Genomic DNA, 21,998 nt, shown 5'->3' with positions numbered 1-21,998 from the left:
CTGCCCCATGTTTCATTCACTTCTCTGTTTCTCTTCAGAGAAGGACAAGCCTCCCGTGGATAGCAACCAAACATGGCATAGCAAGTTACAGTAAGACGAGGCACCTCCCCTTTCTCCTGGTATTGAGGCTAGACCAGCCAATCCAATAGGAGGAAAGGATCTCTAAAGCAGACAAGAGAGTCAGAGACAGCCCCTGCTCCCACAGTTAGGAGTCCCACGAGAAGACAGAGACAATCCCATGCAGGCTCCCTGATTGTTGGTTCAGTCTTTGTGAACCCCTATGAGCCCAGGTTGCTTGATCCTGTGGGTTTTCTTGTGGTTTTTTTTGACCCCTCTGAAAGCCCATGTCTTAAACTCAGCCTGGCAAGTTTAAAGGTTCCCTGGTGGACCTTAAAGAGGTGGGGGCCATAAGGTCACTAGGGGAGTGAACTTGAAGGTGATTAGAGAGGGTTACTCTTTCCAGCCCCCACTGGGACCAACAGCCTTCTCAACAAGGGCTCAAAATCAGCAAACTTAACTGGCCATGGACAGAAGCCTAAGATGTGAGCTAAAATGAACCTTTCCATCTCAAAAACCAATGGCCTCAAGTATTTTGTTATGGGACCAAAAGGCTGACAAAGTCACTACACAGTTCTGTCAATTCCTTTCTGTCCCTGAAGTCCTTACTAAGGGTTTAGTTGTGACTGAAAGGGAAATGGATGAAAGATGTTCCAGGGACTGTGGAGAGGAAAGAGGATCACTCCCGAGAGACTTCTAACTGTGCATCCTCCCAAGGGCCTGGGTGAAGAAAATGGCCCAGGTTGGCATGGGGAGGGGGCCCCTGTGTGAGCGCTCTGGTGAACCCGCCAGCTGGACACATGACCTCCACTTACCATGCTCCATTCCTGGCCTTCAGCCGGAAGCTTCTTTTCCACCTCCAGCTGCTGTAAGATGGTCTTCTGAAGCAGGGTGGGGTTGGCTCCCTTCACCACAGCCACCAGCTCTCCTCTCTGGAATGTGACAGGCCACGTGAAATCCTCCTCTCAGCTGGCCATCACTTTCAGGAGGCTGTGCCTAAGGCCAAGGTGAATTAACCCTAGGCCCACATCCCCCACCCTCACCCCTGCGCCAGTTTCCGGGGCCCATCCCCCCCACCCCCCCCCCCGTGAGGCCCTCAATATGGCTATTAACTGACTCCTCTCTGATCTCTACCTTCTCCCTGACATCCCTCTTGTCAAAGCTTCCTTCAAGGCAGCCGGGAGTTCCTTAAGGGAGGAGCAACCCAAAGAAGATTGTGTGGCTAAATGTGACTTATATGTGGCTTATTAACAAATATTTGTTGAGCTCTTACTATGCCAAGCACTAAGGGTGATAACCGCTAACCTTAGAAAGACATAACAATGCCTCACAAAACAAAGACAGCCATAATAGGGGACCCTGTGTCTGAAGCTAATCAGCATAAACGTGGAAGAAGGAATCCACACTACGGGCTGCGGTACTCAGGGAAGACTTCTTCACAGTGGTCATGCTTGGTGTGGCCCTGAGTTTTCTGCTCTCGCTTTCTCATCACTGAGAGATGAAACCTGAAGAGAAGCCCCTGTACAACGGCCCTGACTCCATTTCTCACCATCCCTCTGTGAACCGCCATGGGTCGCAGATTGTGGCCTGAATCGCCACAGATGGTTGCAATTCTTGTTTTAACCACTATTGGCCTAAGCAATCCAACGACTTCAATAATGTCTGTGTTCTGTGACAGCTCTAAGGGCCAGCATGGCTGGACGGACACGGCTATCTCCTTCCCACCCAACGTTCTTTCTCCTGCCAACCACAGCCATATAGCCACCACAGAAGCCGGGGCTCCCTCCTGAAAGACAAAGCTCAAGTGACGTTTTAGCTCGGGGCTAGCAGGATGGCTCGGCCGGTGAGGATGCCTCTCACCAGGACTGATGATCTGAGTTCAGTCCCCAGGCTCCATGTGGTAGGAGGGGAGAACTAGCTGTCATCTGATCTGCACATGAGTGCTGTACGTGCATACATATGAAAGATAGAAACCTAACAAATAATTACAATAAGCTTCTAATATGTGACACTCGTGGTGCCCAGGCTAAGAGACCTGGCTGTTGAGAGTCCTGGACGAGCAGGCCCTGGTTTCCCTGACTACCATGAGTGGGCAGGGCTGAGTCTAGATCAGCACAGCCACTAATTACCTCCTGGATCTGGCAGGCAGCCTCAACCTGGGAACCCCGGAATGCAACCGTGGGCGCTAAGGAACAGGAGCTGGTTATGGATGGCACATCCAAAGACATCCAAGTCACCTGTCACCACAGAACCCTTTGGTTCCCAGGGGGCTCCTTTGCCTTTCTTCCATTTCACACTGTGGTTATCAAGGCAAACACATGTTTTCTCTCTATATAATGTATTCATTTGCCCCTAAAAGTTCCCCTTGGCAGAGAAGAGAAATCTGGAGAGCATGCTTTGAGAGTAAAGCTACAATCTAGAGTGTGTGGCTGGTCCCTCCCCCCACACCTCATCACACCTCCATAGAACATAGCTCCCTCCTCTTTATCTTTTTATAAACACATCGACATGTGTGTCCTTTGCCATGCACAGCCACCTAGGAGGGCTGTCCAGCCATCAGTGGCTACCATGGCAATGAGTCTGTCATCTCCTGTGGAAAAGGAATGAGCACATCTGTGCCTTGACCATGCCTTAGGGCACGTCATGGTCAGGAACGGAGTGAATCAGTCTAGAGGGTGTGTCAGGGACATCACCCTTTACTATGTCTGAGGCCTCATGGTGGCTCCTGAGACCCGATTCATCTATCTGAACACCAGTGATCCGCAGTCAACCGTTCTGTGTCCGCAAAGATACTTACTATATAAAACAGGAAGGTTGGCTCGCACTTCCCTCGGTACTTTTCCAGAACATCAAGGCGGTCTGCCTCTGCCTAAGGAGAACAAGCTGTCAGCGGGCACCCTAGGTGCAGCTAGTGCAGGGTCACAGCAATGCCACGCTCCTCCTCAATGATGCACCTCCCAAATGAAGCCCAGCTCACTGTCTGGTCAACACATTGGTGACAGCTGTGTCAGCGGCATTGCCTTGGAGAGTCAAGGAAGAAGCTGACTCTAGCTTCTCCCTTGACTTCAGAGCATGAGCTGCTCTGGCTCCCCACCCAGCTACTGACTGGTCCAGGGAACCCCACCATCTGACATCCTCCTGTGGTGATGCCTGAGGGTCCTTAGACAACCCCTTTATTGTCTCTGTTCCTTGGAGTCTGACCTCCTAAAAGACTAGCATAAGCCCTGGGGCTCCTGTTGTCTTTAGTGTGTATGAACCTCATCATCCATCAGTGTTGGGGTCTCTTGCACATCTCTATGGAATTCCCATTCCTGTACTTTAAGCAAACATTTGCTCAAAGATCCCCCCTTATGACCTAGAAGATGGAAATCTTGAAACACTGGGTTCTGGAAGTAACATCTCAGCCAGCAGTGTTCACCAACTAAGACAGATATGCAGATGCTACTGAGTGACATGTTTGCATACAGTTTGGTGGTGGGGTTGGCGCTTTTATGTTTAGAGGAACTACAGGACACAGTGACAGCTGGTGCCTTTCCATCTGAAAGGCAGCTTGTGCATCCTGGCCCTGGCTTCTTCGGTGGTTAAATTGTTTAAGCTGTTATGTGACTTTTTGCTGAGAGGGAATCTTACCGAAGCAAAATGGAGACGGTCCAAGCCAACCTCGATCCTCATCTTTTGGAAGAGGCTAACCATGGGTTTGCAGGGTCCACACCAGCCCTGGTAGACATCCACAACTGCCGGAGGTGAGGAATGACAATGCTTATCAGACAGCCACATTCATGGTGAGAGTCTGCTCTCATCCCTCTAACCCCTGCAATGGACATGCTTGCTGGGTAGGTGTAAGCCTAGTGGATTAGGATTGAGCATGAAACATAACCATCCCTCATTCCAACATGGAAATTTGGATCTGAAATATAATGAAGCAGGTGGGTACGGTGGCTCACAGCTGTAATCTCAACACTTGGGAGGCAGAGGCAGGAAGATCAGGTGGGTGTTCAAGACCATCCATCCTCAACTATAAGCGAGTTTGTTTTACATGAGAAACTGTCTAAAAGGAGAGTGGGGGTGGGGTGGGGAAGGAAGAGCTGAAGTGAGTACAGGTGGAAGAAGCAGCAGCTTGCTTTTAAGGTGACCCCTTTACCTTTCGGAGATCAGGCCTGGCATGGAGTGTCACTCGGTGAATATCTGAAGGGAACACAGACTACTCCCAAAGTAGGTCAGTATAGATGACCAGTAGCCTCCAGGTGACTCTTATCCACTGATAATAACAACTGTGGCTTTTCTCCTGATGCATTAAAAGCCATTTGCTCTCATGCCGCTCAGAGGGCACAGTGGTCAAGAACACTTGCTGCTCTCGGAGAGACCCAGGTTCTGATCCCAGAACATACAGGGCAGCTTTAACTCCAGTTCCAGGAGATCAGGCACCCTCTTCTGGTCTCCACACTTACTGCATATACATGGTGCTCTGACATACATTCAGTCAAAACACTCATACACGTATTTTTCTAAATAACATTTTAAAGCCTCGTGCTTTGGGTAAAGCAGCATTCATTTACTTGTAAGGTCAACATCTTTCTCCTAAGAGGTGAACCCGAGAGACTGTCAGAAGGGAACTTGGGTTTCTTTCATGCTGCCATTCTAGTGGGTGTTGGAGCTGGGTTTTCCACTCCCTGCCTGGTGAGTGGAGCAAACTGTAAAGCCTGTAAGGGACCTGCACAGACTGAGTCAACTCATATGGACCAGAGCCATGCAGGGTCTAGCCTTTGTCATCAGAGGGAACCAGGCAGGGTCTAGCCTTTGCTATCAGAGGGAACCAGGCAAGGTCTAGCCTTTGCGAGCAGAGGGAAGCAGCCTGTGGTAGTTACATTGTAAAGGAGATGTGTGTGGGTGTGTTCATTCCTCTAACCTGTCCAGTAAGATGTCTTTGAAGAGCTTTCCACTCTTGAACTACTGAAAGGAGGCTTGGAATAGTCAGTGCTCAGGAAATATTAGCCATGGTCACGTAAGCACCTATCAGGGCAGTTGGCACATAGCAGAGTCTCCAAAAAGTAATACATGATGCTTGTCCTTTCACCACTGGTAAAAATGTAATAGTTTGTTTCACCCCGGAGCTGAATTTACCTTCTCAAAGCAGACGCATGGGTACAACTGTTAACCCTTGGCACCATCTAAAGGGTTCATAATCTCTCTGACTGGAGAGTGTGCCAACACACACACACACACACACACACACACACACTGGATCAACAGGACTAGAAATATTTGAATTCCATTTGGCCCCAGGCTTGGGTGAGTCTGCTGCAGATGCTAGATGGAAAAGTTAACACTGTTGTTTTAGAGTCTGGGGTGACAGACAAGAGGGTGTGCCAAACTGGAAATATGGTGGGGAGCTTGTCAGAGCCTTAGGGGGCTCCCATGGAGGGAAAAGTGGAGGTCAGGAAAGACTTCACATAGATAGGCTACTTTGGAGGTGAGCCTTGGAATGAGAACTGTGATTGTCCATAGAGTAGAACGTAGAAACGGAGGGGGAAACTTAGGACGTGCTCTGGAAAGCCGTCTCAGCTCAGGACACATCTCAGGAAACAGTAAAGGAAGGGGTTGGAAAGGAGAGGGGTTTTTGAGAGAGGGAGTGCTCTTGAATGCTGAGGAGTCATGGAGAGATGTAGATAGAGGAGGGTAACAGGATGCAGAGTTGCCTGGAAGAGAGGAAGGAACCGTGGGTAGGAGATCATGGTCAATTCCAAGACACCAGTCTCCTGGGGTACACACCATCATATCAGCCCCAGCCCTTGTGAGTGGGCTGGATCTCATGATGGACTTCTAATAAGCACAATAGAGTATGGATCTGACTTCGAAGTTAACAAAGGCTGACTCACAGCGGTGGTCTCTCAGTGCCCAGTCTGGAGCAAGCAAGTTACCGTGATGTGAGAAGCCTCACACAGAAACCAATGGCAAGAAATCACATCTTTGGCCAACAGCCAGTGAGGATGTGAACCCTGCTGGCAACCACTGAGTGAGCTCGATCCACCAACAGCCATATAAAAAGAGATCGGAAGCAAGCAAGTCTGCCCTGAAGCGAAAATCTATCCATGACACAGAAACAGCCTTGGCAAAGCCTCCGGGTCCAGAAGCACCCAGCTGGACTGCACTTCATCCAAGAACTGCAGGTACTGGAAGGTAGCCCGTGTTTAAGCCACTATTGCTTGGGTAAAGTGTTACCCAGCAGTGGTAACTGATACAAAGAAGATAGCTGTGGACAATGATTGTGCAGTCCCTGGTTGGTTCCAGTTAGTTCTCTGTGATGTCTAATTCTCCATCCTGGGAGTTCCAGGAAAGCCCATTTTCCCTTCAGAAATACTCTCCTTTTGTGCATCAGATCATTAAGGTTCTCTGTGCCTGGTCATGCAACTGAGTACAGCAATCAGCTCTAAACCAAGAGAACCCTTGTACCTGACAGTACTGACTCATTCAATGAGCTGAGTTTACTGATGCCCAACTATATGAAGTACAATGGACGGTACCTGTTATTCTCAGGGACTCTGCTTCAAGACACCAGTGGGCAATAGAAGCTGGACGGGACTGGAGCTGATACAAGCATTTCAAGGACTGAGACAGCCAGTTTGGTAACTGGTTTCTAAGAGAATAATGAGCAAGTGATATGCACAACGTTGGGAGGGCACGAAATTTCCGCACTTCTCAGAGTGCCGTGCAATTTTAAAATGATGAACTTATACTTTTGGAATTTTCCGTGGGACTCTGCAGGTAACTGAACAGGAGAGTGAAAACACAGAGAAGGTGGACCACTGTGCACACAGACATAAAGAAGTCAGCTGGTTCCTTTTCTGTTTGTACATTTTGAAACAGAGTTACCATAGCCCAAGCTAGCCTCAGACTTGCCGTGTGGACCTTGAACTCTGATCAGTCTGCTTCCAGCTCCCAAACGCTGGGGTTACAGGCATAAGCCACCATCCCTGGCTAATGCAGCACTAGAGTCTGAGACCCAGGCTTACAACAATACCACCCACAGTAGCCCCTTCTCCACATGCATCATTGAACGGTTTCGAAAAGAATGGCTTAGGGGAAGTGGCTTCATTTAGAATCACCAGTCAGTCCTTTAGAGCCGAGCATTTCTTCCCAAAGCTCCTGGGTGTTGATGTTGACCTGCAGCCAGAGAGGATCAAAAGCATTGTCAGTAGGGGCAGAGATGGCTCTCTCTCTCTCTCTCTCTCTCTCTCTCTCTCTCTCTCTCTCTCTGCAATATTCCCAAATGTAGTTCTAAATGACTTCTGTTGGCAATCTTCTTTCTTTCTCCCCCCCCCATATGACAGGAAAAATAATTAACCTACAAAAAATGTGTGCCATCCTCAGACATTAAAAGTGACACATGTATTTGTGCAGGAATCATAGAGGAGGCTGCTTTGTGTTCAAAGAAACAGCAGCACAGTGCAGCTCCCTTTGTAGCTATGTTCAGTCAGTGTCAGAAATTATGGAGTTTTTCTCCATTCACGCACATTTTTCTTATTTATAAAGAGTCCTGGTATATATATATATATTAGATATGGCATACAAGGGAAGTGAATATTATTATCCCTCTCCTCTACTCCCTTATTATGTGTATATATGTTACACACACATATAAACATACACACACAAATATATATATGTATATATATATAGCACATCTTTTTTTAAAGCATTTTTAAAATTACAAAACAATAACATGTACCTGAAAGTATGATATAGGGGATGGAGAGATGGCTCGACAGTTAAGAGCACTAGCTGCTCCTCCAGAGGTCCAGAGTTCAATTCCCAGTAAACCACATGGCAGCTCACAACCATCTATGATGAGATCTGATGTCTTCTCTGACATGCAGCCATACACACAGAGCACCCATAAATAAATCTTGTTTAAAAGCAAGTACCATATATAGAATATTCTGGGGGTGCTTTTTAGTTATCTGCAAGTAAACTATCAATCTGACATCCCATCACCCCGGAGCAATGAATGTGGGGAGGGGGACTGGGGAGATGGCTCAATAAAGGGCTTACTGTCCAAGTATGAGGACCTAAGTTTGGATCCTTGGCCCCTATGTAAAGAGTGGAGAATGGCTGTGTGTGTCTGGAGATAGAGACAGGAAGATCCCGGGAGCCCCTGGAGCTCACTGGCCAGTCCTTCTAGCTTGTTACATCTGGGCAGACAGGAAACCGAGACAAGTCTGGAAGTGGGTGCTGAGCTATAGAACCCTCAATGCCTATCCTGACTGGCTTATACGTGCCAACGTTGTTCTGTGTTGTAAAGGCCCCAGAACCTACTATAATGCCACCATTGGCTTGAGAGCATGCGTTCAAATGCAGGGGCCTATGGGATGAAACGGGGAGATTCAGGTCCAGCTACAGGCCCTACTTCACAAGGAAGAGAAGCAACTGAGAAAGACATCCTAACTTCAACCTCTGGCAGACACATACACTGGAACAGGTGCACACACACACACACACACACACACACACACACACACACACAGTAGAATCATGCTATAGAGTTTCTGGAACACTCTATCTGTAGACCAGGCTGGCCTTGAACTCACAGAAATCTGCTTGCCTCTGCCTCCCAAGTGCCAGGATTAAAGGCGTGCGCCACCACTACTTGGCACTCGCCAGCTGTTTTATTTGTATCACTTGACTCTTTGAAGGCGGTTTGGCAGTTCCTCTGTGGGCTGACCCTCAGTCCAGCCTGCCTGTTTTCTGATGCTTTGGCTCATGTGGTGTATCCCTGGGTTGGTTTGTCATGTTAGAGAAGCTGTAGAGATCTGCCCTCATTCCAGCCAACCCAGTGATACACAGTTTCCATCTGCCAGGTAGAAACCACACTGGCTTAACCACTCATGGAAGTCAGCCAGGTTCCTCCACTAGACAATGACTTTCTTGTTCCTTCTAACTAACTGTTTCCATAGGGAGTGTTACAGTTTCACAGTGAGATGCGCTCCATAGGCCCCTCCCTGCATTTGAACCATGCTCTCAAACCAATGGTGGCACTGTAGTAGGTTCTGAGACCTTTACAACACGGAACAAGGTTGGCACTTATAAGCCAGTCAGGAAAGGCATTGAGGGTTCTATAGTTCAACACCCACTTCCAGACTGGTCTCAGTTTCCTGTCTGCCCAGTTGTAACAAGCCAAGCTGCAAGCTTTCATTGCCAAAGATGTAGCCATTAATTGCCGTTCATCTCTATTATCTATCCCGGGAACAGTGAACCCAAATAAACATCTCTCTTGAGTAGCTTCTGTCTGGCATTTTGTCACAACAAAGAGAAATATAACAGATATAGAGCATTGGGTTGACATTATTCAATTGAAAAGATCATGAAAATTACAACTTGCTCTTCTTAAGAGGTTTGTTTTTTTTTTTTTTTTTTTTTTTTTTTTTTTTTTTTTTTTGGTTTTTTCGAGACAGGGTTTCTCTATGTAGCCCTGGCTGTCCTGGCACTCACTTTGTAGACCAGGCTGGCCTCGAACTCAGAAATCCGCCTGCCTCTGCCTCCCAAGTGCTGGGATTAAAGGCGTGCGCCACCACGCCCGGCTTTAAGAGGTTTTTGTTTTAAGATTTATTTACTTTTGTTTTCTGTGTATGAGTGTTTGGCTTCCACTTATGTCTGTGCACCACTTGCATGCCTGGTGCCTGAGAAGGCCAGAAGAGGGTGTTGGATCCCCTGAAACTGGAGTTACAGAAGGCTGTAAGCTACTATTTGGGTGGCAGGAATTGAACCCAGGTCCTCTGGAAGAGCAACCAGTGCTCTTCCCCAATAGGTCATTCTCCAACCCCCTACAACTTGATCTTGATAAAAATATGTAAAGATCTGTTAGGATGTATTACCCACTAATTATGGAAGAAAACTACATAAGGTTTACAGACAGATTCTCTATTATAGATCTTTAGTTTCAAGGAATCTCTCTCTCTCTCTCTCTCTCTCTCTGTGTGTGTGTGTAGACACAAAAGAGAAAAGCTATTTTGAAGTCTTAAGTGAGAGTTGGACCGATATCATCATCCTGGCCCCATAGCTTCCCCCCTGAAGCAAATGACAGGAACCATCAGAAGAGCCCTGTCACTGCCCAGAAGTTTAACTAATGTCATGGGCTCCTCTCGACCTCCTATGCCTTCATGGAATGAGCCACACCAGACCTGGGGCTAGATGAACTGTCTTACTCCTGGTTGTAGGGTATAACAGCATGGAAAATACTTGAGCTTCCCCAAGGCCTGTATTAGGAGAGAATGAAAAGACGTCCTGGCATCTTTCAGTGCCTTGATGTCATATGAGAGAACCCTGAAGACAGGGAGAAGATAGGGTTTCTGGGCTGGAGCTCTTGGGCAAGGCATTCAAAGAGTAACCTCACTGTGGGTAGAGAAATCTCTCTCTCTCTCTCTCTCTCTCTCTCTCTCTCTCTCTCTCTCTCTCTCTCGGCAAATGGGAGCACTTACTTTGAGTATGGGTCATACTCAGAGATCTGAGGAATAACATAAAACACCACTAATAAATATTATTTCCCCCCCCCTTCCGCAACCCCTCTCCATATATGGCATTAAAGGATGAACTGAGAAGCCCACAGGCCATTGTGAGCCACATCGAGAGCATGTGTGCAGGCAGCTTGGAACTGTCCAGAGCCATCACAGTAACTCTGCCGCTTATGTCTTACTCTCCCAGCTTCTGCTCAGAGCTCAGAGGTTGAGGAAATGGTTCCCACAACAGTAATGGGGGAACCCGATCCTCAGACTCTAAGGCAGAAGATCCCCCATTCTGAAATCCTAGTATGTCAAAGCTGCATGACCCTTTGGATAGTCACACAGCCTCACTTCACAAGTGAGCTACATAGAGGGACCCTACCTCGAAGCCGGTGAGGTGGGGGGAGGGGGAGGAGGAGGAGGAAAGATCTGACTTGTCCTATGTGCACCTGAAGTAAAGCACTCTACACAGCAAACACTCACCACACAACACCGGTCAAACCAAACTTTGCAGGCAACAGTGCAGGAAGGGAAACTGGGCACCACAGAGCACACAGATGAATGCCCACATCCAAAGAATCTGTATACATCCTGTGCATTTCCTGCAATGATTATCCAACAGAAAATAAGCTTGTTTCATCTTCTCTTGGATGTATGGTTTTATATTAATGCTTAATTGAGTCGTAAGGTTGCAAAGGCCCTTTAAGAGCTTGTGCCTTGGTCGGGATATTTATATAAAAAGTTGCCATTACTGGGTGCTCCAGGTAATTTATTTCTACATTATCACAGAAGGATAGGGCACGTGGGCTCCCGAACACTGTCTCACATGGCTAGCAAGTGGAAAGTCGTCTTGATTGCACACCCCACTCCCACACCAGCCTCTCAAACAAGTGCCAGTAGCTAACATCCCTCGAGGCTTACCTGCAGGGCAATTTCCTTCTTCCTGTTTCCCATCGCTCTGCAAAGAAACCAAACAATTTCCTGGGGAATGAGCTGTCAGCTGTCAGCAAGGTAGCTGCCCTACAACCTCTGGGCAAAGCAGCGAGGCCAGAGAGGTTCAATCAGTGTACTGATGCAAAATGACGGAGACATAGACTGACTCACTCTTGCTCTCCCTCCCATCCTCCTTCCTCCCGGGATCCAGCGGGTCACCAGGCTCTGGTGTGTGTGTGTGTGTGTGTGTGTGTGTGTGTGTGTGTGTGTGTGCGCGCGCTCCGAAGCCCCTTCACTTAGGAGCAGGGGAATGCCTGTGGGCACCACCAGCAGGTTGTCACAGGAGTGTCCACTGAGGAATTTGAGCAGATATAGAAAGTTCCGTAGTGCCTACAAGTCCCGGAGAACTACTAGGAAACCTCTTCTGTGAACGATATCACCCAATAGATACCAAATACCGGACCTGCACGAAGCCAAAGAGCCTCCAACTCACTCTGCAGCGTCTTTGTCGTCTTGGCAACCCAGCACCCAGCCCTCTGCCGCCAGTGGACAGCTCTCATTGGCTGAAGGGAATGCCGGTCTGGAGGCACTAAGGTAAAGATCCCACCCTTCCGTGCTTGGTGCACCTGGATTCCCGCCTCCTTCCTGCCTGTCTGCACAAGTTGGTGTGCAGCTTTCCATCCGTGAAATCCTTCAATTAGTGCCTCGCCTAAGATGGCTTTCCAGGAACACGAGAGCGGTCTTTTAAGTCTGCAAGTAATTGTGAATTCAGAATTAACTTTGAAAGTCAAGACTACACATTCCCAAGAGGTACAGATAGTGATTACTAATCCAAGCATATCAATAGTCTGATTTGATTAAAAGGCCATTAAAAGACAGCGACAAGGGGATGTGTGGCTGAAGAGATGATTCCGAGGTTATAAGCACGTATTGGTCTCACAGAGGATTAGGGTTCGATTCCCAGCACTCACAAGGTAGCTCACAAGCCTAGTTCCAGGCGATCCTAAGCCTCTTCTGACTCCCTCATTTTCCTGGTTCCCACCATACATGGTATACATACATATCTAGGGAAAGCATACACATAATACAAAACAAGTAAGTCTGCCAGGCGGTGGTGGCGCACGCCTATAATCCCAGCACTTGGGAGGCAGAGGCAGGCGGATTTCTGAGTTCGAGGCCAGCCTGGTCTACAGAGTGAGTTCCAGGACAGACGGGACTACACAGAGAAACCCTGTCTCGAAAAAACCAAAAAGAAACCAAAAACCAAAACCAAAAACAAATAAAATCTAAAAATAAGAATTTAAGTGCACTGTTTGAATCATGTCTCTCCCCCCAAATGCATCACTTCGAGTTACCATGCTTTTTATGCCGTTATTTAAAGAAATGTTTTTTTGGGGGGTGAGAGGGGGCTTATTTATTTTTATATGTATGAGTGTTTTGCCTGCAACGTCTGTGTCTAATGCCTACGAAGGTCAGAAGAGGGCGCCAGATCGCCAGATCCTGCGGAACTTGAGCTACCTATGGTTGTGAGCTGTCACGTGGGGTGCTGAATTGATCCCTAGGTTCTCTCTCTGGAAGAGCCACCAGTGCTCTTAACCACTAAACTATCTCTCCAGCATCTGGAACTTGATCTTTTTTATATATGATAATATCAGTCAGTGAGATTGTTCTGTCCAAAGCCAAATCTCTGGGAAACACCTTTTAATTAGATTTATGCCAAGAAACGCGCGTATTATTTTTGCTTTTTTTTTTTTTTTTAAGTCATACTTTGTGGCTAACGAAACGCTTTGGTCTGAAAGATTAAGTTTCTCCTGCAAGTTATGCTGTTTGCCACAAGGTGGTGGTTTGCTCACAAGAATCCCTGCTGAGACCCAGATTAGCAAGTGCACCTTCATCAAGCCATCCAGAGCTGACTGTGTGGAACTAGAAGGAAGAACCCAGCTAGGCGGTTCTTCTCCCACTGTGGCCAGGCAAGACAGCCCAGTTAGGAGAACAGATTCCACACACAGTCAACAGCTTTAGAGACAGCCCCCATTCCTGTTGTTCGGGACCAACATGAAGACAGAGCTGCACATCTGCTACATATGTAGGGGGCGGGGCTGCTAGGGTGGGGGTGGGGTAGGTCCAGCCGGTGTATGCTCTTTGATTGGTGGATCAGTCTCTGAGAGACCTCAAGGGTCCAAGTTAGTTAACTCTGTTGGTCTTAGTGTGGTGTCCCTATCCCCTACGGGACCCTCAATCCTTCCCCCAACTCCATAACATGCATGCGTGTGTGTGTGTGTGTGTGTGTGTGTGTGTGTGATTGTGTGATACAGATTGGGGGGAGGACTCCACTCTCTCAGAGGAGGAAGGGAGAGGGAGGGAGAGGGAGAGGGACTGTGGAAGGAAGTGACCAGGAGTTGGGACAGAGTTTGGGATGTAAAGTAAGTTTAAAAACAAAACAAAACGAAACAAAAAAGCAAAAAAGCAGACTGTGAAGGCCCATGCCCTTAATCCCAACACTTGGGAAGCAGAGGCAGGCGGACCTCTGTGAGTTCAAGGACAACCTGGTCTATGGAACAAGTTCCAGGACAGTCAGAGCTACACAGAGAAACCCCATCTCAAAAATCCAAAAGAAGAGGAGGAGGACGAAGAGGAGGAGGAGGAGGAAGGAGGAAGGAGGAGGAGGAGAATTATTACCAAATACTATATCTTGTCTGGCCATGTGTCAACTTTCTTCCAGTTTTTCATCTTAAGGGATAAGGAACTCAGAAGGAGGATTGAAAACTTCTTAGCCCAAACAACTTGGCTAGCTCTCCTATCTGCTACCTTCGCTTCTCTAAGCCTGGAAAAAGGGGCAGCCTTCTTCAGCCTCGGTTTCTGAGTTTTAATGAGGAATACAAATCTTAACACCTAGGAATGCTCTAGAACACGCATCTCTGGACACTACCAGCAGTGCTACTGCCATGGAGTCATGTCCTCTTCCACAGCGTGAGGTGGTGCTGGACAGCAGCTTCAGGAAAGGACCACAGTGGCTGCCCCACCACATCCCTTGCATCCTGATGCAGCTATTGGATTACTTGTCCCCAGTCAGATTGGAAGACATGGATGGGTGCCACTCTTTTCTTTCATTATGTCGCCCAGGCGGGCCTTAATTTGTGATTCTCCACGGGGCTGGGATCCCAGGTATGAACCACCATAGCTTGATGAACTACAATTTACCAGAATCATTTGCCATATTCATAGCTGGGTTCTGTCCTAACAAATCTTCGCCTCCCCACAGGTCAATACTATTATTGTTTTCTATAAGTTATAAAAAGCTCCAATTCTTGAAAATTTAAGAAAAAAATATAATGAAACAAAGTTAAACTTTGTTTGACTATCCTGGACTGGATAAGTTAAACAAAGTTACCTCCAGGGGCCTCTCGGGGCTGGAGGGATGACTCAATGGTTTTGAACATTCGCTGCTCTTGCAGAGAACCTGAGTTCAGTTTCTGGCACCCACAAGGTGGCTCCCAACTGCCTGAAACTCTACTTTCAGGAGATCCCATGGCCTCTCCTGATGACAGCTCTGGCACCCGTGTGGGCATGTCCATATACTCAGGTGCACACACGTACACATAATCAGAAAGGGTCACCTCTGTGTTTAGGCATACAGTTCCCTGTCCCTTTAGTCTTCCGCTGTTGCTCACGCTGGTTGAACTTATGGGTTCAAATAACCCTTTAGCCTCCCAAGTAGCTGCCATTCTAAGTGCACAGGACTCCGCCCACTTAATTTCAGGTTTTACTCTGATTCTTGTTTCTTACTGTGGTTGTAGCAAATAGCACAGAGAAATTCTTTGTGTGCTCTTCCGGGGGTTTCTCTCAATGGTAACAATTTTAAAAATTATAATACAGTATCATAAAGAGATTGCTGGTGGTGATGCAATTTACTCATTCAGATGGCCTGGGTACTGCTTGCTGTTCTCTCTCTCTCTCTCTCTCTCTCTCTCTCTCTCTCTCTCTGTGTGTGTGTGTGTGTGTGTGTGTGTTCTGTAAACATTTTATAAACTGCACAAGTTGGTGGATTCACTGTTATTCAGAATTCTGAACATAACAAACACTATGTTGCCCTTTATAGCCACGCCCACCTTCTTCTTGGATCTCGTCCCAGTCTTACCCCTAGCCTGTATCTAAACTTTTTGTCATTAGAAAAAGTTTTACAAAAGTTATATAAATGATATCAAACAATATGTAATCTTTTGGGGGACCAGCTTGTTCATCTGGTATAATTGCCTCGGAATTTGAAATTCCCCTGGCCAGCATCCCAGTAGTTGTGTGTATTCATAATTTAACTTTTCTGCATGGCTGTGCATTCCACAGTCTTGAAGCACCATACTTTGTTTCAAACGAATTTTTGTGGGGGGTGTGAGGAAAGGGCCAAGGCTTACCCTCCCACATAATTCTAACTGTGTGAGCCGACATTGAGAAGGTTACCTTATTTCGTTGAATTGTTTTCTCTTTTTAAAAAAAAAAAAATCAACTGGCTAGGCTAGGCACAGTGGCACATACTTTTTTTTTTTTTTTTTTTTTTTGGTTTTTCAAGACAGGGTTTCTCTGTGCAGCCTTGGCTGTCCTGGAACTCACTCTGTAGACCAGGCTGGCCTCGAACTTAGAAATCCTCCTGCCTCTGCCTCCCAAGTGCTGGGATTAAAGGCGTGTGCCACCATGCCCGGCTAGTGGCACACACTTTTAATTCCTAGCACCGAGGAAGCAGGGGTAGGTGGCTCTCTATCAGATCCAGATCAGCCCGGTCTACATAGCAAGTATCAGGCCAGCCAGGGCTATAGAGTGAGACCCTGTGTTAAAAAAAAAAAAATCCATTGCTGGCTGTGGTGGCACACTTGAGGCATAGGCAGAAGGCAGGGGGCAAGGGACAGGAGGCAGGGGGCAGGGAGCAGGGGGAAAGAAAGAGGCAGGAGAGGCTGGCAGATCTTTGTGAATTTGAGGCAGCCTGGACTACAAAGCAAGTCCAGGATAGTCAAGGCTGGTTACATTGAGAAACCCTGTCTAGAAAACATACACACACACACACAAATCCATTAACTATACTAGTATGTGTGTTTTAGGACTTTGTTGTTGCTCTTAGTAACCATTAGATAACAATCAAGATTATCTTTAAATCACATAATCAAAGTAATTCAATTTTCTTTTATCTTTTAGCTTAGTGTACAAAGCAGTATGTTTAATCATAGCATTTTTCATGCTTGTTGTTTTCCTTTTCAGCATCCCTTTGGTTATTTTTAATTACTTTGCTTGCTTTTTATATAAACTTCAGAGTCAGCCTGTTAATGTTTTTTGGAAAATTCTGTTAAATTTGAGTAGCAGTCAGCTGACTATAGGATTAGCTCAGAGAGAACTGGCATTTTATTGACGGTGAGTCACCAAATCTGCAAACGTACTGATCTTTCTATTTTATCTTCTTCCCAGTGCTGGGGATAGAACCCAGGGTCTTGGGCATCTAGATCAGGCTAAATCATCAGACTTCTGTTTTTCTTTTTATTTCAACAATGTTTTTTAGTTGTTGAAAAACCAAAAGCCATTAGCATTCTGTGTTCTCCTACATTATTGAAATATTTTATTTACTTTTAAAGAGATTTCTTTTTAATTAAGCTTATTGGGGTAGTGTCCAAAGACTCAGATCCCCCACTCCCCGGAGCTGGAGCTGGAGCTGAACTCAGGTACTCTGGAAAAGCATTCAGCACTCTCAAACAACGAGCCATCTCTCCAGCTCTGAAATATTTTATTTGTTAGCTTCATTTTTAGCTATTTGCTGCTAGAACATGGAGATGCATTCGTTTGTTTTGCGTATTGACTGCTATTCTGAGATCTTGCTAAACTTACTATTGATTGTTAGTAGTTTTTTTTTTTTTTTGAGGTTTCAGTATTTTATTCAAGTTTTATTTTAAGTGATGTTAATTACAGCATTTGAAGGGGAGGAGCTAATTCCACACAAAATGGAAGACTCTATAATATACCCATTAAACTGCTAAAAAATAGTGGTGAGGCTACAAGAGGAATCAGTTGAGATCCCTAGTGTTGTCAGGGTGTGACCACAATCACCGCCCAGCTTAGAGCCGGAGAACCCGGAAGCTAATTCACACTCTGGTGCAATGGCAAAAGAAGGAATTAAAAAAAAAAAATAGAAGAAAGAAAACCACACCACAACACAAGGAAGAATTAAGTCCTGAATGACTGGCTCCATCGTGCCCACCCTCTCCACCCTAAAACGGCACAAAAGAAATAGCTATGATTGTTAATAGTTTTAAGCAACACATTTATTTATTCTTTGACAATCTCATACATTTACCCAATGTATAAATCATATACATGTTTTATCATATCCATCCACGATTACCTCCCTCCAGCCTAGTGGCCCCATCTTATCTTGTTCCCACTTCCTCTCTTAATATTACTAATAAACTCCTTGTTAGTCTAATTAGTGTGCTCCATATAAGTATTTCGTTGGTGGTGACTTGTTGTTCGTGTTGTTTGAGATAGGGCTTCACTATGGAAACCAGGCTGACCTTGAACTTACTCATAGCGATCTGTCAGCTTCTGCCCTCTTCGCTCCACCACTGGGATTAAAGGCATATGTTACCTGGGCTGGGGTGATTGTACTAAGAAGATGGTAAGCCAGCCATAAAGTATCTCTCTGAGCCTGACAACCTATATCCATTGGGCTGTATTTTCCTCAAGCTGCAAAGTTAGCATTACATCAAAGTGATGAGTCCTGGTTGGACCTCCTAGTGAACTGGCTACCCAATTCCTATGCTGTGACACACCCCAGCCCTTTTCCTTTTTTTCACTGTCCTGCAGTGAACCGAGGAATTTTGGCAACCTTGGTACTGTTTTTGTTTTGACTAATAAATTCTTCTTCGTCTCTGACCTAGAAGCGTCACATCTGCGCCAGCACCTATGACACTACGGGAGGCTAATTGTTAGCTTGCAAAGAACATAGAAATCGCAGATCACAATGGTTTGTTTAGGATGGGCTCAAACTATTTACCAAGGCTGACCCAGGGGCAACAGGCATGAGCCAACATAGTGGCCCCCACTTCATAATCCTTGACAACTGCAGAGAGGTGATGGTGTCTATTGACAGGGAAAGGAGCGCAGGACCTTCTGGACTCTATTCACACTCCTTTCCCAACTAGGTGTCCTGACAAGCCTCTGTCTGAGGCAGGGCTATAAATCAGCTTCTCCACAGGCTTCATTAGAGGGACCTCCTCCCCCACAACCCCACAAGCTTCCTCAAGTTGCCCCTCAGCTGAGTGCATTGCACTAAATGGCCCTCTGGGATCTCTAAACCTCATTAATATTTATCTCAAAGATTTGTGTGCATTTTTGAATATTACACGCTGTATTTAGATTATCATTGAGACTGACTCCTGTCTAGAGGACCCTGCTCGTGTGGCAGGCAATAGCCTTCTCTCTAGCTCAATCTCTCAGCAGCTACCAGGAAATGCTCACCAAGGATTTTAGTTTTCAATAAAGAAAGCCAACCGGATGCTTTTAAAAGTATTGCTTAATTTCGATGCTATCATTTTTATCAAATGTAAATTACCAAAAATGTCAGGTTCTGAGTAAATATATGTTTCTCAAATGACTCACACTCCTCTTTACCCAATTCTCAAGGTTTGGGAAGTGGTGACATTAATGTCAAAAGACATCAAATTTGCCATCTAGAAAATTAGATCTAACCCCCTCCCCCCAGCCGGGCACAACACTGGTGTGTACAGACGCCAGTGGAAACCCATTCTCCTGAAGGCACCTACTCTGAAACCATGCCTGTTCTCCTGTTAGGGTTCACAAAAGCAATCCCTGAAAATTCCCAGGGAACTGAAGCTCCAGGCTTTCTCTGCATTCACTGCATTCACTTTGGAGGAGTCTCTGAGAGTGTGAGTCACAGAAAGGAGACAAGAAGGCTCTGGGCATCCAGTCTGCATCTGCCTGCAGCACAACCATTGACAAGGGAGGTGTGAAAAGCAATACCGCAATCTATCCTTGGCAACATAGCAAGTTCAAGACCAGTCTGGGATACATAAGCTGCTGTCTATTATGAATAAATAAATAGGGCTTGAAGAGATGGCTCTGTGCTTACGGCAGCTTGCAGTTCTTGAAGAAGACTAGGTTCAGTCCCCAGCACCCACATAGTGGCTTACAGCTATTAGTAACCCAACTTGTAGGTGGAGTTTCATTCTCTGAGAATATGAAGCACTCACATGGTACACATACATGCTCATATACATAAAATAAAATGAATAAAATCTTCGTTTAAAAAAAACCCAAAAAAAGAATGAAATTGCAAAATATTTTTATTCTTTTTTTTTTTTTTTTAGACAGGGTTTCTCTGTATAGCCCTGGCACTCACTCTGTAGACCAGGCTGACCTTGAACTCAGAAACCCGTCTGCCTCTGCTTCCCAAATGCTGGGATTAAAGGCATGTGCCACTACCACCCAGCTGTTTTTAACTTTTTTTTTTAAGATTTATTTATTTATTATGTGTAAGTACACTGTAGCTGTCTTCAGACACTCCAGAAGAGGACATCACATCTTGTTATGTCACAGATGGTTGTGAGTCATCATGTGGTTGCTGGGATTTGAACTTAGGACCTTTGGAAGAACAGTCGGTACTCTTAACTGCTGAGCCATCTCTACAGCCCCTTGTTTTTTAACTCTTTTAATGAAACCAACACTATTGGAAAGCAAGCCCATTACCAGCCTATGACTGAACCAGCATGGGGAAGCCCTGGTCTGTGGGCCAGAGGCTCCTTGCCCTGCCACTGTCCCTCTGACCTCTGCTCCAACACATTTTGTTACAGGGGAGTGTGGGAAGGCTGGTTTATCAACACTCTGATGCTGGTGTCTATATTTAAGATATGAGTTCATCTTAGTGCTGGGCCTGGGTCTTGTTTCAGTTTGAGTTCTATTTCCCAGCAATGAACCGAGAAGGTAGGCAATCCCAGAGGAGGCCTGTTCCTGAGAGAAGATGGGGGAGAGACACTGAGCCTCGGTGACAGAAGAATCTGGACAAGGACGTAAAGGGGCTTAGAACCCCTGCTCACACTCAGGATCTGTTTGCCATTGTGACGTCATCATCTACGAAGTTCATACAAACTGTGCAATGGAGTTACCAAAATACATCATATAGTGCTTTAATTAAGTTTATGACTCTGTATTGGGCTGCATTAAAAGCTCTCATTGGCCTGCAGGCTGCAGATTGGACTTGTTCACAACATAGTTCATTCTCGGTGGTGATCTTTCAGGTGCCCCTCACTTCCTCCTACACGTCCACATTTCTGCCTGGAACTATTTCTTTCTGGCTAGAAACTGTTTCTTCTTTTACTGCCAGTGGGTAATGAATGTCCTCAGTTTAGGTCCATTTGAAAGTTTATTTCATTTCATCACTGGAGGATGTGGTCAGTGACCATGAGATTCAAAGCTGGGGTCTCTTACCTTTTGCACCTTAAATGAACCACTCCATCGTCTAGCTTGCCTCAGTCCTGCTGTCTTGTTAATTTCAACTTCACTTATACCTACTTTTGTGCATGCACATGTGCACACACTGTGTATGTACTGTGTGCACATGCATTGTGTGTGCACATGTACTGTGTGTCCAAAAGCACTGTGTGTGTACATGCACTGTGTGTGCAAATGCACTGTGTGTGCAAATGCACTGTGTGTGCACATGTACTGTATGCACACCCACTGTGTGTGCACATGTACTGTGTGCACACCCACTGTGTATGCACATGTACTGTATGCACACCCACTGTGTATGCACATGTACTGTGTGTCCAAATGCACTGTGTGTGTACATGCACTGTGTATGCACACCCACTGTGTATGCATGCATTGTGTATGCACATGCACTGTGTATGCACATGTACTGTATGCACACCCACTGTGTGTGCGCACGTGCACTGTATATGCACACCCACTGTGTGTGCACATGTACTGTATGCACACCCACTGTGTGTGCACATGTACTGTGTATACATGCACTGTGTGTGCACATGCACTGTGTGTGCACATGCACTGTATGTGCACATGCACTGTATGCATACCCACTGCGTATACATATATACTGTGTGTCCACATGTACTGTGTGTGCACATGTACTGAGTATGCACATGTACTGTATGCATACCCACTGTGTATGCACATGTACTATGTGTCCAAAAGCACTGTATGTGTACATGCACTGTGTATGCACACCCACTGTGTGTGCACATGCACTGTGTGTCCAAATGCACTGTGTGTGCACATGCACTGTGTATGCACATGTACTGTGTGCACACCCACTGTGTATGCACATGCACTGTGTGTCCAAATGCACTGTGTGTACACATGCACTGTGTGTGTAAACGCACTGTGTGTGAACATGTACTGTGTACACACCACTGTGTGTGCACATGTACTCTGTGTGCACACATACTGTATATGCACATGCACTGCAGAGGCCCCTCAACACTGAGTCATCTGGCTGACAGT

The 21,998-nt window shown here is 46.2% G+C and overlaps 1 protein-coding gene across 1 annotated transcript in view; it reads right to left on the bottom strand.

The window, feature by feature from the left end:
- Nme9 (NME/NM23 family member 9) overlaps positions 1-21,998 on the bottom strand; it is a 50,940-nt gene that overhangs the window by 16,627 nt on the left and 12,315 nt on the right. The window contains exons 2-6 of the mRNA XM_021171193.3: positions 11,472-11,508; positions 7,161-7,218; positions 3,688-3,791; positions 2,855-2,926; positions 873-989 (exon numbers count right to left, since the gene is read on the bottom strand). Of these exons, the coding sequence (XP_021026852.3) occupies positions 873-989; positions 2,855-2,926; positions 3,688-3,791; positions 7,161-7,218; positions 11,472-11,504 (384 nt within the window). The 5' untranslated portion in view covers positions 11,505-11,508. The remainder of the gene's footprint in view (positions 1-872; positions 990-2,854; positions 2,927-3,687; positions 3,792-7,160; positions 7,219-11,471; positions 11,509-21,998) is intronic.

The sequence above is a fragment of the Mus caroli genome, unplaced genomic scaffold (genome assembly GCF_978045245.1).
Source record: "Mus caroli unplaced genomic scaffold, Mus_caroli_1 scaffold_11, whole genome shotgun sequence".
Lineage (NCBI taxonomy): Eukaryota > Metazoa > Chordata > Mammalia > Rodentia > Muridae > Mus > Mus caroli.
This window is presented reverse-complemented; position numbering and strand designations above follow the sequence as displayed.